Source organism: Oncorhynchus mykiss, chromosome 9 (genome assembly GCF_013265735.2).
Source record: "Oncorhynchus mykiss isolate Arlee chromosome 9, USDA_OmykA_1.1, whole genome shotgun sequence".
Classification (NCBI taxonomy): Eukaryota; Metazoa; Chordata; class Actinopteri; order Salmoniformes; family Salmonidae; genus Oncorhynchus; species Oncorhynchus mykiss.
In genome coordinates, this window is record NC_048573.1 from 10,617,024 (window position 1) to 10,630,640 (window position 13,617).

A 13,617-nucleotide genomic window follows, 5' to 3' on the forward strand; every position below is an offset into this window, starting at 1 on the left:
CTATCGATTTGTCTTTTTCTTTTTCTGACATTCTTTTTTTTATGATGACCTTGATGACCTTGATGACCTTGATGACCTATGATCACATGCAACTCATCTCTTTTCCTCTCTCTCCCTCCACTCCTCTTCCATCTCCATCTACTCCTTTAATCACTCATCTTCGCTTCTTCTCTCTCTCTCTCTCTCTCTCTCTCTCTCTCTCTCTCTCTCTCTCTCTCTCTCTCTCTCTCTCTTATTACTCTGAACATGTCTCTCTTCCAAAAAATATGTACATCTCAATGAGACAAACTTGCATGAACAAAGGTTTTATATATATATATTTTACACATCTAACACTATCTATTTCTTTTTCTCTCTCCTCCAGGGTGACCATACGTGGGCGACCATGTTGGGCCAGAGTGTCCGTTTGCAGCCAGTACCCATCCAGAGCCTGTCTGAGCTGGAGAGGGCCCGGCTGCAGGATGTGGCCTGCTACCATCTGGAGAAGAGGGACCTGGACTTCAACATCAGCATCCCCAGAGGTACAGAACTGATAGGTCTGGTACTCTGTGGCCATGCCAGAAAGGATAGACAGAGATATGTGTACGAGGCTGGTCTATCTCCAGATAATAAAGGGTTTTGGGGTTTGAATCTGGAGGAGAAGGACCTCATAATCAGCGTCCCTAGAAGTACAGAGGAAGGGGTAGCAGTTCATATATGGCCATGCTAAAAGACAGAAATATGTTATGGGATATGAGATGGAAGTCCCCAGAGCTTTACAAGTGAGGAATAAATACTACAGTATATGTCCACACTATACAGGGGAAGTAGACTCTATGGCCATACTATAAAGGGGAAGTAGACTCTATGGCCATACTAGAGAGGAGGAGTAGACTCTATGGCCATACTAGAGAGGATGAGTAGACTCTATGGCCATACTAGAGAGGAGGAGTAGACTCTATGGCCATACTAGAGAGGAGGAGTAGACTCTATGGCCATACTAGAGAGGAGGAGTAGACTCTATGGCCATACTAGAGAGGAGGAGTAGACTCTATTGCCATGCTAGAGAGGAGGAGTAGACTCTATGGCCATGCTAGAGAGGAGGTGTAGACTCTATGGCCATACTAGAGAGGAGGAGTAGACTATATGGCCATGCTAGAGATGAGGAGTAGACTCTATGGCCATGCTAGAGAGGAGGAGTAGACACTATGGCCATACTAGAGAGGAGGAGTATACTCTATGGCCATACTAGAGAGGAGGAGTAGACTCTATGGCCATGTTAGAGAGGAGGAGTAGACTCTATGGCCATACTAGAGAGGAGGAGTAGACTCTATGGCCATGTTAGAGAGGAGGAGTAGACTCTATGGCCATACTAGAGAGGAGGTGTAGACTCTATGGCCATACTAGAGAGGAGGTGTAGACTCTATGGCCATGCTAGAGAGGAGGTGTAGACTCTATGGCCATACTAGAGAGGAGGTGTAGACTCTATGGCCATGCTAGAGAGGAGGAGTAGACTCTATGGCCATACTAGAGAGGAGGTGTAGACTCTATGGCCATGCTAGAGAGGAGGTGTAGACTCTATGGCCATACTAGAGAGGAGGTGTAGACTCTATGGCCATGTTAGAGAGGAGGAGTAGACTCTATGGCCATACTAGAGAGGAGGTGTAGACTCTATGGCCATGCTAGAGAGGAGGAGTAGACTCTATGGCCATGCTAGAGAGGAGGTGTAGACTCTATGGCCATGTTAGAAAGGAGGTGTAGACTCTATGGCCATACTAGAGAGGAGGTGTAGACTCTATGGCCATACTAGAGAGGAGGTGTAGACTCTATGGCCATGCTAGAAAGGAGGAGTAGACTCTATGGCCATGTTAGAAAGGAGGAGTAGACTCTATGGCCATGCTAGAGAGGAGGAGTAGACTCTATGGCCATGCTATAAAGGAGGAGTAGACTCTATGGCCATACTAGAAAGGACGGACTCATATAGACATATAGTCCTGGAATAACATGATTTAAATTTCTTAAACATTCATTTTTTAAATTAAATCTCTTTTCTGAACATATTGAACAAGATAAAGAGGGAGTCGTGATATGATACGGATGTGATATACAGTATGATATGAAAATCATGCAGCGCCGTGTCACGATCGCAGATTTTAGAGAAACAACAAATGTCGGAATATATAAGTGTCTTATATCGGCTGAAAGCTTAAATTCTTGTTAATTTAACTGCACTGTCCAATTTACAGTAGCTATTACTGTGAAAAAAGGAGAGCTCCTAACAACAAAATGCTTTTATCACCAAGATAGGTTTGATAAATTCACCTCTGAAGGTGAAGTGTGTACCTACATTCTGAAATCTTGCTCTGATTTATCATCCAAAGGGTCCCACGGATAACATGAAGTGTCATTTTGTTAGATAAAATCATTTTCCATATCCCAAAAAGGTCCATATAGCATGCACGATTGATTTTGTATTTCCACTCGTTCAATTTGCAAAGAAAGGAATCTGAAAATCTAACCCTAAACGTTGTATCAACCAGTCAAATCACATTCGTATTTATTCCTCAGAGATCCTAGAACGTAACCAGACTTCACTATATCATTAGGAATGTGGTATATCATATTGGACACCAAATTTGGTCAGAGAACGACGCCTTCATGACACGCCAATGACGCGGGGCGGTCTTCACATGATTGATTGTAACTTTGTCAAATAAGCACCAATCGTGGTCAAACAAAGCTAGCTAGATAGCCAATGAGCTGGGCTTTACGGGAGTTTCTGGAATCCCCGAATCTGTCGCAAAATGTAGCGGCTATCCTTGTGCGACGGCAAGCCTTTTCCTTTTGGACAGAAGTTATAAGAATATGGAGCATTATGAAGTTATGAAAACTGTTTTTTTTGCAAATGTTGAACTTACAATATGGCTACTAATACTGGAAAAGCTAAATCAAAGTCCAAGTATACAAATGTGACGATATTCTTGCAGAAAAATGTCACGTGAATGTAAATGTCTCCTTCACGATTTGCCCAAATGTACCTGGGTGACTTCACACTAAATGTCATGTAGTTTGCTCATACTTCAAAGTGATCCATCTGAAACTTTGCACATACCATCTTGTGGACACCATGGGAATTACAACCAGAGTGATGGCTAGATGTGGGACCTAAATATATATATTTTTAAATAAAACAGTTATTTTTTTCTTTGTATTTTCTTCTACCAGATCTATTGTGTTATATTCTCCTACATTTAATTCACATTTCCACAACTTCAACGTGTTTCCTTTCAAATGGTACCAAGAATATGCATAATCCTTGCTTCAGGTCCTGAGCTACAGCCTATGTGTTACTTCAATACATCTCAGAGAGAAGCAATCGGGGTAGAAGGGCCTTGGTCAGGGGGGGGGGGGGGGACCAACAATCCAACGGTCACAAATCTAATCTAGTCAAATCTAATCTGGTCAAATCAAATCTAATCTTGTCTAATCTAATCTAGTCAAATCAAATTCAAAAGTAGGAATAGGAAGAAGAGTAGGAGTAACAAGAGTAGAAGGGGTGGTAGGGTGTTACATTCCTCTCTCTTGTCACCAGGGCTACATAAGAGGCGTCACCCTGAACAGTCTCAGTGCTTCTCCATCCATGTCTATTTTCAGAATGTTAACCTCTTGACCTTTAACCCCTGACCTCTCTCTAATCAGTCAACTGTCTGGACACTGTCATGGGCACGTTTATCGGTCAAAGCAGAAGAATAACATTCCAAAGTTATGTCTCTTTCGTTGATTTATTGTGTGAGTTTTTATTTTTATTACCTGAAGTAAAAGAGTAGAAAGGACTCCTGTATATTTACAACTAAAAAAATATTGTATTGGAAAGTGTAACTTTTTGGGCACAATCGTTAGGAATGGAGATTAGAATATAATAACTTTATTTCATCTAGGGGGAACTTCAGTTTGTTCACTTTGGGTCAGTGGCTGGTTGGTTTCATAACACAATCAAGTTCTTTGTCAACACAATTTTTTCCCAGCACATCCATGTTTTATCCATTTGTTCCCATGGATACGTTTGTCATTGTGAATCATTTGGGATTCAGCCTTGATAAACTCGTAGTAGATTAATTGTATATGTTTGCCATATGTTGGACCGGAAAACAGCAATGTGAGAATTATCTGCAGTACAGATGTAGGGTCTTAATTTGATCACTCTTTTGTTGCTGATAACTTTTTTGTGCATTTTCAGGTTTAAAATGGCTTCTTAAGTTTGTAATTTCCACTTTAAGATGTCAGATGTGATTTTCCCTAACAAAAAATGTATCAACCCCTACATTACTTTTAATACACATAATAATTCAAATATTCTGTTGCTGAGGGATGATTTTTATGCTGTAGCAAACTAGCTCAAATTAAGAGCCTACATCTGTATGTTTTAAGTAATATCATGTGTCGTTAGTCCACATCACTTATAGGAAGAGTTTTTTAAACCGCTTTCCCCTCTTTTTCTCCCCGCTTTCCCCTCTCTCCCTCTCTCTCCCTCTTTCATCCCTCTCTCTCCCTCTTTCATCCCTCTCTCTCCCTCTTTCATCCCTCTATCTACCCCTTTCCTCCCTCTTTCGTCCCTCTTTCATCCCTCTCTCTCCCTCTTTCATCCCTGTCTCTACCTTTTTCATCCCTCTCTCTCCCTCTTTCATCCCTCTATCTACCCCTTTCCTCCCTCTTTCGTCCCTCTTTCATCCCTCTCTCTCCCTCTTTCATCCCTGTCTCTACCTTTTTCATCCCTCTCTCCCTCTTTCATCCCTCTATCTACCCCTTTCCCCCCTCTTTCGTCCCTCTTTCATCCCTCTCTCTCCCTCTTTCGTCCCTCTTTCATCCCTCTCTCTCCCTCTTTCATCCCTCTCTCTCCCTCTTTCATCCCTGTCTCTACCTTTTTCATCCCTCTCTCCCTCTTTCATCCCTCTCTCTCCCTCTTTCATCCCTGTCTCTACCTTTTTCATCCCTCTCTCTCCCTCTTTCATCCCTCTTTCGTCCCTCTTTCATCCCTCTCTCTTACTCTTTCATCCCTCTTTCATCCCTCTTTCATCCCTCTTTCATCCCTCTCTCTCCCTCTTTCACCCCCTCTCTCCCTCTTTCATCCCTCTCTCTTCCTCTTTTTCTACCATTTTTACCCTTTTTGTTAATCCTCCCTCTCTCCCTCTTGTCTCCATCTTTCTCTCCCTCTTTCTCCCTCTATTCTCCCTCTTTATTTCTCCCTCTTGCATCCTTTTCGTCCTCTCTTTTCCCAAACTCTGGGGTCAAAGGGATATGGCCCCTCTCTCTGGGGTGACGTTTCCCATGGGTACAGATCTAGGATCAGCTTCCCATCCCCCAATCCTGACCGTAACCATTAGTGGGGGAAATGCTAAACTGAATCAGGATCAGCGTCTAGGGGCAACTTCACGCTCCTCCTGGGCCCCTCAGTAATGCATAGTTTCTGAAACACAGCTGCTATACAAACACAGGAGGCTGCCGAGGGGAGAACGGCTCATAATAATAACCGGAACGGAGTAAATAGATTGTCTACAATTGAACAACCTCTTGTGTACAACCATACAGCATCCAGCATTGAAAAGTGCTACGGTAACAGCATGTGCCCAGTCATGGACAGATTTTCACCTAATTTGTTCCAATAAATGCTAATTCCATGGTATAATATAAACTCATTCCTTACTGAATCCTGGAATAGAAAACTAACAGTCACTGGACAACGCTGTAGTATCAAGACTCATTATAGAAAACTAACAGTCACTCGACAACGCTGTAGTATCAAGACTCATTATAGAAAACTAACAGTCACTCGACAACGCTGTAGTATCAAGACTCATTATAGAAAACTAACAGTCACTCGACAACGCTGTAGTATCAAGACTCTTTATAGAAAACTAACAGTCACTCGACAACGCTGTAGTATCAAGACTCATTATAGAAAACTAACAGTCACTCGACAACGCTGTAGTATCAAGACTCATTATAGAAAACTAACAAAGTCACTCGACAACGCTGTAGTATCAAGACTCATTATAGAAAACTAACAGTCACTCGACAACGCTGTAGTATCAAGACTCATTATAGAAAACTAACAGTCACTCGACAACGCTGTAGTATCAAGACTCATTACAGAAAACTAACAGTCACTCAACAACGCTGTAGTATCAAGACTCATTATAGAAAACTAACAGTCACTCGACAACGCTGTAGTATCAAGACTCATTATAGAAAACTAACAGTCACTCGACAACGCTGTAGTATCAAGACTCATTATAGAAAACTAACAGTCACTCGACAACGCTGTAGTATCAAGACTCATTATAGAAAACTAACAGTCACTCGACAACGCTGTAGTATCAAGACTCATTATAGAAAACTAACAGTCACTGGACAACGCTGTAGTATCAAGACTCATTATAGAAAACTAACAGTCACTCGACAACGCTGTAGTATCAAGACTCATTCCCTATAGAATATGTAAATAGAAGACAGATCAGTCAATGCCTCTTTTAGACAGCTCTATAGCAGCATGACTATGCTATATAAATAAATTAAAATAAAAACATGCCTGCCTCAATTAGTCACAATTAGTCACAATTAATTTATTTAATTGTATTTAATTTAAACTGGGATATTCTCATAACTGTCACAGGGAGGAAGTCCGTGCTCATAACCATCACAGGGAGGAAGTCCGTGTTCATAACTGTCACAGGGAGGAAGTCCGTGCTCATAACTGTCACAGGGAGGAAGTCCGTGCTCATAACCATCACAGGGAGGGAGTCCGTGCTCATAACTGTTACCGGGAGGAAGTCCATTCTCATAACGGTCACCGGGAGGAAGTCTGTGCTCATAACGGTCAGACACCTCCCCTGTCAGCCTCCATTAGCTAGCCAGACACCTCCCCTGTCAGCCTCCATTAGTTAGCCAGACATCTCCCCTGTCAGCCTCCACTAGCTAGCCAGACACCTCCCCTGTCAGCCTCCATTAGCTAGCCAGACACCTCCCCTGTCAGCCTCCATTAGTTAGCCAGACACCTCCCCTGTCAGCCTCCATTAGCTAGCCAGACACCTCCCCTGTCAGCCTCCACTAGCTAGCCAGACACCTCCCCTGTCAGCCTCCACTAGCTAGCCAGACACCTCCCCTGTCAGCCTCCACTAGCTAGCCAGACACCTCCCCTCTCTGCCTCCAATACCTAGCCAGACACCTCCCCTGTCAGCCTCCATTAGCTAGCCAGACTTCTCCCCTGTCAGCCTCCACTAGCTAGCCAGACACCTCCCCTGTCAGTCTCCATTAGTTAGCCAGACACCTCCCCTGTCAGCCTCCACTAGCTAGCCAGACACCTCCCCTGTCAGCCTCCACTAGCTAGCCAGACACCTCCCCTGTCAGCCTCCATTAGCTAGCCAGACACCTCCCCTCTCTGCCTCCACTACCTAGCCAGACACCTCCCCTGTCAGCCTCCACTAGCTAGCCAGACCTCTCCCCTGTCAGCCTCCACTAGCTAGCCAGACACCTCCCCTCTCTGCCTCCACTACCTAGCCAGACACCTCCCCTGTCAGCCTCCATTAGCTAGCCAGACACCTCCCCTGTCAGCCTCCATTAGCTAGCCAGACACCTCCCCTGTCAGTCTCCACTAGCTAGCCAGACACCTCCCCTGTCAGCCTCCACTAGCTAGCCAGACACCTCCCCTGTTAGCCTCCACTAGCTCGCCAGACACCTCCCCTGTTAGCCTCCACTAGCTAGCCAGACACCTCCCCTGTCAGCCTCCATTAGCTAGCCAGACACCTCCCCTGTCAGCCTCCACTAGCTAGCCAGACACCTCCCCTGTTAGCCTCCACTAGCTAGCCAGACACCTCCCCTGTCAGCCTCCATTAGCTAGCCAGACACCTCCCCTGTTAGCCTCCACTAGCTAGCCAGACACCTCCCCTGTCAGCCTCCATTAGCTAGCCAGACACCTCCCCTGTTAGCCTCCACTAGCTAGCCAGACACCTCCCCTGTCAGCCTCCACTAGCTAGCCAGACACCTCCCCTGTTAGCCTCCACTAGCTAGCCAGACACCTCCCCTGTCAGCCTCCACTACCTAGCCAGACACCTCCCCTGTTAGCCTCCACTAGCTAGCCAGACACCTCCCCTGGTTTATCAGGCTAACTACTTTGTCAATGATGGATCATATTTGTATATTATGGGAGCGAGCTGAAAATGCACACATATAGACACACACAGATATACACGCATACATATAGACACACACAGATATACACACACACATATAGACACACACAGATATACACACACACATATAGACACACACAGATATACACGCATACAGATATACACACACATACACACACACATACACACACACACATATACACACACACAGATATACACACACACAGATATACACACACACATATAGACACACACACATATAGACACACACAGATATACACGCATACAGATATACACACACATACACACACACACATATACACACACACAGATATACACACACACATATAGACACACACACATATAGACACACACAGATATACACGCATACAGATATACACACACATACACACACACATACACACACACACATATACACACACATACACGTACATACACACACACATGCAAGTACTCAATCGCTCACACACTGAAGACTCATATTATGGGAGCAAGCTCCTGGTGGGATGGGTGGAGGTCCTGTTCTGTTCTGACCCCGCTGTTAAAGTCAATTCCAGAAGCCCAGGTTTATTATAGTGTGTGCTTGTGTGTGTGTGTGTGTGTGTGTGTGTGTGTGTGTGTGTGTGTGTGTGTGTGTGTGTGTGTGTGCGCGCGTTGTTGGTTTCCTGGCAATTCCTTGGCAATACTTGATGGATTCTTTCTGAAATCCCTGTTCTTAGCAGTCAGATTTGTGCTTATTTGGTGAGACCGTATTTTATTTTCTCATCACAGTAAAACCCCACAGGGTCTTTCATTGTTTTCTTACTTGTCTTCTTTCTCTTGCATGCTCTTTCTGTCGTTCTTCTTCTCTCTCAGCCTTTCTCTCCAATTCTATAAATACACAGAATTTTCCTTTGCTCTCTTTCTTTCTTTCTCTCTATTTCTTTAACCACATCTCTCTCTTTCTCTCTCTCTCTTTCTTTCTTTCTTTCTCTCTCTCTCTCTCTCTCTATTTCTTAAACCACATCTCTCTCTTTCTCTCTCTCTTTCTTTCTTTCTTTCTCTCTCTCTCTCTATTTCTTCAAGATGAAATATATAGAAATCGCTCCACCATTTTCCTGGTTGCTAAATTTCTAACAGTTCAGTCTAATTTCAGTTTATATGACAAAACAAGCAGTCATTGTGTAGAAAATCCTTGTACCATCTAAACCGCTGTGAAATATATTTCCCAATATTCAAAGATATTGTATTTTCAGCTGTTTGAAGCTGGTGTACACAACCAAAAGTTAAAGACACAAAAATGAAACTGAAGAACAGGGAGAATAGAAATAGTGGACATAGAACAGATTTCCCACTTCTTAGACTTTAGCTTTCTAGCGAGAATTGCAGAGCTATAACTCACATAACTCGGGTCGCCCAAAAATGTACATATATATACATATTGCAGCTTTACGTATTTTTAACCACAGCTCTCTCTCTTTAACCACAGCTCTCTCTCTTTATCCACAGCTCTCTCTCTCTTTAACCACAGCTCTCTCTCTCTTTAACCACAGCTCTCTCTCTCTTTAACCACAGCTCTCTCTCTCTCTTTAACCACAGCTCTCTCTCTCTCTTTAACCACAGCTCTCTCTCTTTAACCACAGCTCTCTCTCTTTAAACACAGCTCTCTCTCTTTAACCACAGCTCTCTCTCTTTAACCACAGCTCTCTCTCTTTATCCACAGCTCTCTCTCTCTTTATCCACAGCTCTCTCTCTCTTTAACCACAGCTGATTTGCATTATTTGTTTAATTCAAGCTCTCTCTCTCTCTCTCTCTCTCTCTCTCTCTCTACCTCTCTCTACCTCTCTCTCTACCTCTCTCTCTACCTCTCTCTACCTCTCTCTCCATCCCTCTCTCTCTCTACCTCTCTCTCTCTACCTCTCTCTCTCTACCACTCTCTCTACCTCTCTCTCCACCTCTCTCTCCACCTCTCTCTCTCTCTCTCTCTCTCTACCTCTCTCTCTCTACCTCTCTCTCTTTCTCTCTACCTCTCTCTCTACCGCTCTCTCCACCTCTCTCGCTCTACCTCTCTCTCTCTACCTCTCTCTCTACCTCTCTCCCTCTACCTCTCTTTCTCTCTACCTCTCTCTCTCTACCACTCTCTCTCTCTACCTCTCTCTCTCTACCTCTCTCTCTACCTCTCTCTCTCTACCTTTCTCTCTACCTCTCTTTCTCAACCTCTCTCTCTTTCTCTCTACCTCTCTCTACCTCTCTCTCCACCTCTCTCTCTCCACCTCTCTCTCTACCTCTCTCTCTCTACCTCTCTCTCTACCTCTCTCTCTCTACCTCTCTTTCTCTCTACCTCTCTTTCTCTCTACCTCTCTCTCTCTACCACTCTCTCTCTCTCTCTCTCTCTCTCTCTGCAAAGATGGTTTGGCACCTGGCTTCCCCACTTTGATTCCCATTCACAATCCTATTAACTCTAACATTAACCCTAACATTAACCCTAACATTAACCCTAACATTAACCCTAACATTAACCCTAACATTAACCCTAACCCTAATTCCCTCACACTCTCCAGACCAGACTGACTTGCAATAGAGAGACATAACAGTCGCAATAGGCCAATGCAACCCAAGGTTTGATACCAGCACAAACAGAAACCCTAATCCTAATTTTAACCTTAAACCTAACCCTTAACCCCAAATTAGCCTTTTTCCCCACAAGTCTTCTGGTCCGCAAAAGGATAGCAAAACCAAAAACACACACACCAAGTTCACAGCACGTAGGAACACACACCCACACACAGAGTGTTGAAAGCGCTCAGCGATTAGCCCTCGCTCTGGCATGTGGAGAGTGCAGGAGGAGACGCCATGCAATTACACTTTCATTTCCTGTAGTCATGTGAATTTGACCCGTCCTAAACCACTGACACACACACACACACACACACACACACACACACACACACACACACACACACACACACACACACACACACACACACACACACACACACACACACACACACACACACACACACACACACACACACCTCTCCGCATGGAGATTTGACTGCTCGGATCACTTCAATATCAGAGTCTTCCACACTCTAATCCTGTCAGCCCTTTTTCCCAACAAAAGGATGAAGTTGTCCCTACATACTGATTCAGGATCAGTTTTGTGGTTTTCCCATTAGTGGTGAGGGTTGTGATTCGGGGGGGGGGGGTTAAGCTGATCGTAGATCTGGGCCCAAGCCCCGTCATGTTGAGGGAAACAAATAAAAATAAATTAATGTCTTGAAGTTCAAGGATTCTGCAACAAAACAGCAAGGCTGTTCCTTCCCTCTCTCACACCAAAACACACACACACACACACACACACACACACACACACACACACACACACACACACACACACACACACACACACACACACACACACACACACACACACACACACACACACACACACACAACCAGTACAGGAGGCTGAGGCCTGTACGAACACAGCCAGTACAGGAGGCTGAGGCCTGTACGAACACAGCCAGTACAGGAGGCTGAGGCCTGTACAAACACAGTGGCCTTTACAAACACAGCCAGTACAGGAGGCTGTGGCCTGTACAAACACAGCCAGTACAGGAGGCTGTGGCCTGTACAAACACAGTGGCCTTTACAAACACAGCCAGTACAGGAGGCTGAGGCCTGTACAAACACAGCCAGTACAGGAGGCTGAGGCCTGTACAAACACAGCCAGTACAGGAGGCTGAGGCCTGTACAAACACAGCCAGTACAGGAGGCTGTGGCCTGTACGAACACAGCCAGTACAGGAGGCTGTGGCCTGTACGAACACAGCCAGTACAGGAGGCTGTGGCCTGTACGAACACAGCCAGTACAGGAGGCTGTGGCCTGTACGAACACAGCCAGTACAGGAGGCTGAGGCCTGTACGAACACAGCCAGTACAGCAGGCTGTGGCCTGTACAAACACAGTGGCCTTTACAAACACAGCCAGTACAGGAGGCTGTGGCCTGTACAAACACAGTGGCCTTTACAAACACAGCCAGTACAGAAGGCTGAGGCCTGTACGAACACAGCCAGTACAGGAGGCTGAGGCCTGTACGAACACAGCCAGTACAGCAGGCTGTGGCCTGTACAAACACAGTGGCCTTTACAAACACAGCCAGTACAGGAGGTTGAGGCCTGTACAAACACAGCTAGTACAGGAGGCTGTGGCCTGTACAAACACAGCCAGTACAGGAGGCTGTGGCCTGTACGAACACAGCCAGTACAGCAGGCTGTGGCCTGTAAGAACACAGCCAGTACAGGAGGCTGTGGCCTGTACGAACACAGCCAGTACAGCAGGCTGTGGCCTGTACGAACACAGTGGCCTTTACAAACACAGCCAGTATGTTGTAAAAGGTATATTCTTAGTAAGGTCTGAATTGAGAAAGAGATGTGCGTTCTCAGGGACGGGACAAATCTAATGAAGGCAATTTAACTTATCGCAGTGGGTGGTGTGTGTGTGTGTGTGTGTGTGTGTGTGTGTGTGTGTGTGTGTGTGTGTGTGTGTGTGTGTGTGTGTGTGTGTGCGTGTGTGTGTGTGTGTGTGTGTGTGTGTGTGTGTGTGTGTGTGTGTGTGTATGTGTGTGTGTGTGGTGTGTGTGTGTGTGGTTGTGTGTGTGTATGTGTGTGTGTGTGTGTTGTGTATGGTTGTGTGTGTGGTGTGTATGGTTGTGTGTATGTGTGTGTGTGGTGTGTATGGTTGTGTGTATGTGTGTGTGTATGGTGTGTATGGTTGTGTGTATGGGTGTGTGTGTGTGGTGTGTATGGTTGTGTGAATGTGTGTGTGTGGTGTGTATGGTTGTGTGTGTGTATGTGTGTGTGTGTGTGGTGTGTTTGGTTGTGTGTATGTGTGTGTGTGTGGTGTGTATGGTTGTGTGTATGTGTGTGTGTGTGTGGTGTGTATGGTTGTGTGTATGTGTGTGTGTGTGGTGTGTATGGTTGTGTGTATGTGTGTGTGTATGGTGTGTATGGTTGTGTGTATGTGTGTGTGTGTGTATGGTGTGTATGGTTGTGTGTATGTGTGTATGTGTGTGTGTATGGTGTGTATGGTTGTGTGTATGTGTGTGTGTGTGTGGTGTGTATGGTTGTGTGAATGTGTGTATGTGTGTGGTGTGTATGGTTGTGTGAATGTGTGTGTGTGTGGTGTGTATGGTTGTGTGTGTGTGTGTGTGTGTGTGTGTGTGGTGTGTATGGTTGTGTGTATGTGTGTGTGTGTGGTGTGTATGGTTGTGTGAATGTGTGTATGTGTGTGGTGTGTATGGTTGTGTGAATGTGTGTGTGTGTGGTGTGTATGGTTGTGTGTGTGTATGTGTGTGTGTGTGTGTGGTGTGTATGGTTGTGTGTGTGTATGTGTGTGTATGTGTGTGTGTGTGTGTGGTGTGTATGGTTGTGTGTATGTGTGTGTGTGTG

General features: G+C 45.1%; 1 protein-coding gene across 2 annotated transcripts in view; it reads left to right on the forward strand.

Moving 5' to 3' along the window:
• LOC110532909 (rho GTPase-activating protein 6) overlaps positions 1-13,617 on the forward strand; it is a 119,678-nt gene that overhangs the window by 73,583 nt on the left and 32,478 nt on the right. For both annotated transcript variants that reach the window (XM_036987294.1, XM_036987295.1), the window contains exon 2: positions 365-521. In XM_036987294.1, coding sequence (XP_036843189.1) covers positions 365-521 — 157 coding nt within the window. The remainder of the gene's footprint in view (positions 1-364; positions 522-13,617) is intronic.